At 44.7% G+C, this 3,104-nt stretch overlaps 1 protein-coding gene across 1 annotated transcript in view; it reads right to left on the reverse strand.

Annotated features, from left to right (window-relative positions):
- Positions 1 to 390: 390 nt before the first annotated feature.
- The window catches only part of DPP8 (dipeptidyl-peptidase 8), a 19,193-nt gene continuing 16,479 nt past the window's right edge, over positions 391 to 3,104 (reverse strand). The window contains 3 exon segments of the mRNA XM_009070555.1: positions 391 to 734; positions 1,307 to 1,418; positions 2,102 to 2,244. Of these exon segments, the coding sequence (XP_009068803.1) occupies positions 612 to 734; positions 1,307 to 1,418; positions 2,102 to 2,244 (378 nt within the window). The 3' untranslated portion in view covers positions 391 to 611.

A 3,104-nucleotide genomic window follows, 5' to 3' on the forward strand; every position in this document is an offset into this window, starting at 1 on the left:
ACCTGGCATCAGCTGAACTGAATCCAAAACCTAAACTCGTTAGGAAGCAGCTTAAAAGTCTTTCTTCTTAAAAAACAATTAACATCTAGATAGGTGGTGATGTGTCCAGCTTGTGACCACCTTCTAAGGAGTGAGACATAACCCCTTCAAGAAGCATAAAAGCTATATGATAGCATTTAAATGTAGTACAAGTTGTAACCATTCAGGCAAACTCTTGCTGTGTAGTGAGTAAATCATCCAGTATTATGTAATAAGATACCAAGGAACACATTGTAAAAAGACATCAGTTATGTCCTAATGCTTTTAAAAAGTGAAGATCTGGTGCTGTAGAAGGTTGTTGTTGTCAGTTTCAGCTCCTCCCCCAAGAGAACACCCATGGTACTGCGTTATACCACAGACATTGGATTTTATTTACAGCTTAAGCTTCAAAGTTATTAGATCACTGGACTTTAATTTCCTGTATGGCACCAAATTGACTTTTAAAAAAGTGTGTGTGTACGTGTGTGTACGTGTGGCAGGCACCAGAATGCAATGTTCCATCCTATGTTCTCTAGTTTCCTACACCTCCTCATGTGGAAAGCAGCCCCTGGAGCAGAGTTCTGAGAGCTCAGTCACATGGCCTTCAGGGCAGCGATGTGAGAGCCCAGGTTCTCCTGCAGGTAGTATAGTAGGTGCAGTTCATAGTGTTCTCCTGACTCAGGTACTCTGATGCTGTGTCTCTCCTGAGGGTAGATCTGAAAAAAAAAAAAATTATTTTAAGTATCCACAAGAGTTGCAGGTGCCAACCTTTAAACCTGTCCCTGAGCCACATTCCAAACGCCCATGGAATGTCCCTGCATTAACTCTGCACCTGAGCTAACACACCTCACCCACCACTGCCTGAACCTGGAGAGAACCCTCTGACCCAGCTGTGCTGGAGGGGATCAGCTGAGCAGAGGCAGCTCCTGCCCACAGCCATCAGGTGAATCAGCGCATTCCCAGTTCCTCAGCGTGGTGTGGGACACCTGAGCCACACCTGTGCACAGCCAGCAGGGTTTAATCCAATGCATAATCCTGTTCCACACTGCATGAACACTGCTGCACTGCCTCCAAACTGCAGGGTGCCTCAGGAACAGCCTTACCTGCTCATATGCCTTTTTTTTTGTTGTTTCATCATAAAATCTTACTTTCTAAAAGAAAACTACTTGGCTCAGCTACTACACTTTTATCCTGGAATTCCAAGATGCCCAGCACAGGCATGCTACAAGTCCCAGTTCTGGGCTCCTCAGAGACAGACATTACCTTTCCATCCTGGTTCTGCCCTTACCTGTAAGTCATATGGTTTCCCAGCTCTCACCAAAAAGCTGAGCAAAATACTAGTGTGTGCAAAGTGAACATTCTCATCCAAGAATCCATGTAGTAGCAGCAAACGGTTTGGTCTAAGAAAAGCAAGAGACAAACAAACAGTTCTAGACAGCACCCCAGTCAGTTCACAGCCCACAAACATCCCTTCAAAAACACTTTAGAAAAGATATTTGCATTGAAGATAGTGATTTCACTGTTGTAAATTGCTCTGGATTAATATGCCTTCCAAACCTATTATTTCCTCCTGCACACACACATCATGGTCAGACCTGTACACCTTATTTGTTCTCAGAAATATTCCTACCTTGGACAATACAAGGGTTTAAACCTTGCTTAACAGTGCTGATTGTCAGCTCTTTGGCAAGAAAGCCCCTGGTCCCAGCCTGCTCTGCTGAGCTGATACAGCTTCAGAGCATGCAAAAATATCCTGATAACTAATTTTATTTAGCTTAATGTGCCTCTCTAAAGTGCAAATCACAATTGTAGATGTTTGTCATTTCTTTAGACATAAAAGATAGTCTTTAATTACAGCTACTATAAAAGGGATTACATGGAATGGCCTGTCATTATGCAAATGTTCACTCAAGTATTAAGTTTATTAGTGCTGAGTATTGATCTTTTATTTTAATTATTATTTAATGTGAGCAGATGTGATTCCAGGACTCGGCTGCCAAGAACAGTGAGATACAAACGTATCTGTGGGGCCTGAACTTTCCTGGCAAGAAAAACAGAAGGCAAAAGCCCAAACCAAACTTACTCAGAAGGAAACTTCTCAGCCTGCATGGCCACAGAGCCCAGGTAGTAGCCCTGCTCGTTGTGCTCTGGGTGGCCCATGTAGCGCTCCGTGTATCCGGTGTCGTAGAAGATCCACAGTGTCACAGGGGCTCCAGCCACAGCCACCTGGGAGTCCCAGGGAGAGAGGGATGACAACACTGCCCTCCTGACCTGGGCATGTCACTCCCTCCCACAGCTCTAGCCCAGTGTAACCATAGTTGTAGAAAAAGCAAAGCAAACCTCACTCTCCCTCCCACAGTTCACAGCACAGCTCAGCTATGACCTATGTGTGCTGGAAACAAGGGACTTGCTGGAAACTAGGAAGATCCTACAGGCAAATTGGAAGCAACAGTAAACTTCTCACCTGCAAGGGCTGCTGAGGGAAGTGGATTGTTGTACTTTTGGGTTCATTTGAATGTCCAACAGAAACTGGGAACGACAGCTCCCTAGGACTCAAACTGCCCTGCACAGCTATCAGTTGCAGAGAGGCTTGTGGGAAAAGACCCATAAGAAAACAAAAAAACCACAAACCCACCCCAAAAAAACCCTTTGCAAGGCAGGTGTTTGTAAAAGTAAAAAAATAACAATCGTTAAGGATTGAGACAAATATTAAAATTCCCAGAACCATTCAGATTGGACTCAGAGAAACCAAGAGTAGCCACGAAGTACAAAACACACCCCTAGAGCAATATCTAGCTCTTCCCACATCTCTGCCTCTGAGATGTGCCCAACAGCAGCCTGGCTGTTTATTATAGTGCTCTACAGAGCACATGCAAGGGAAGTTGTGGAGCAAAAAGGTGTGAAGCTCATGAGAACCTCTTTTCAGTACCTCTCCCCATCCCCAGGCTGCCCTCCTGGCTGCTTCAGAACACACTGCTACAAAGCAGGATGGGCAATTTGATCTGGGAATAGATCAATCTGCAAAGGAACTATTCTCTCGGGGCATGAAAGAGGGAGGAGAAAGAGAAGGAGGTGTTGTTTTTCAG

Source organism: Acanthisitta chloris, unplaced genomic scaffold, assembly GCF_000695815.1.
Source record: "Acanthisitta chloris isolate BGI_N310 unplaced genomic scaffold, ASM69581v1 scaffold16142, whole genome shotgun sequence".
NCBI classification, from domain to species: Eukaryota; Metazoa; Chordata; class Aves; order Passeriformes; family Acanthisittidae; genus Acanthisitta; species Acanthisitta chloris.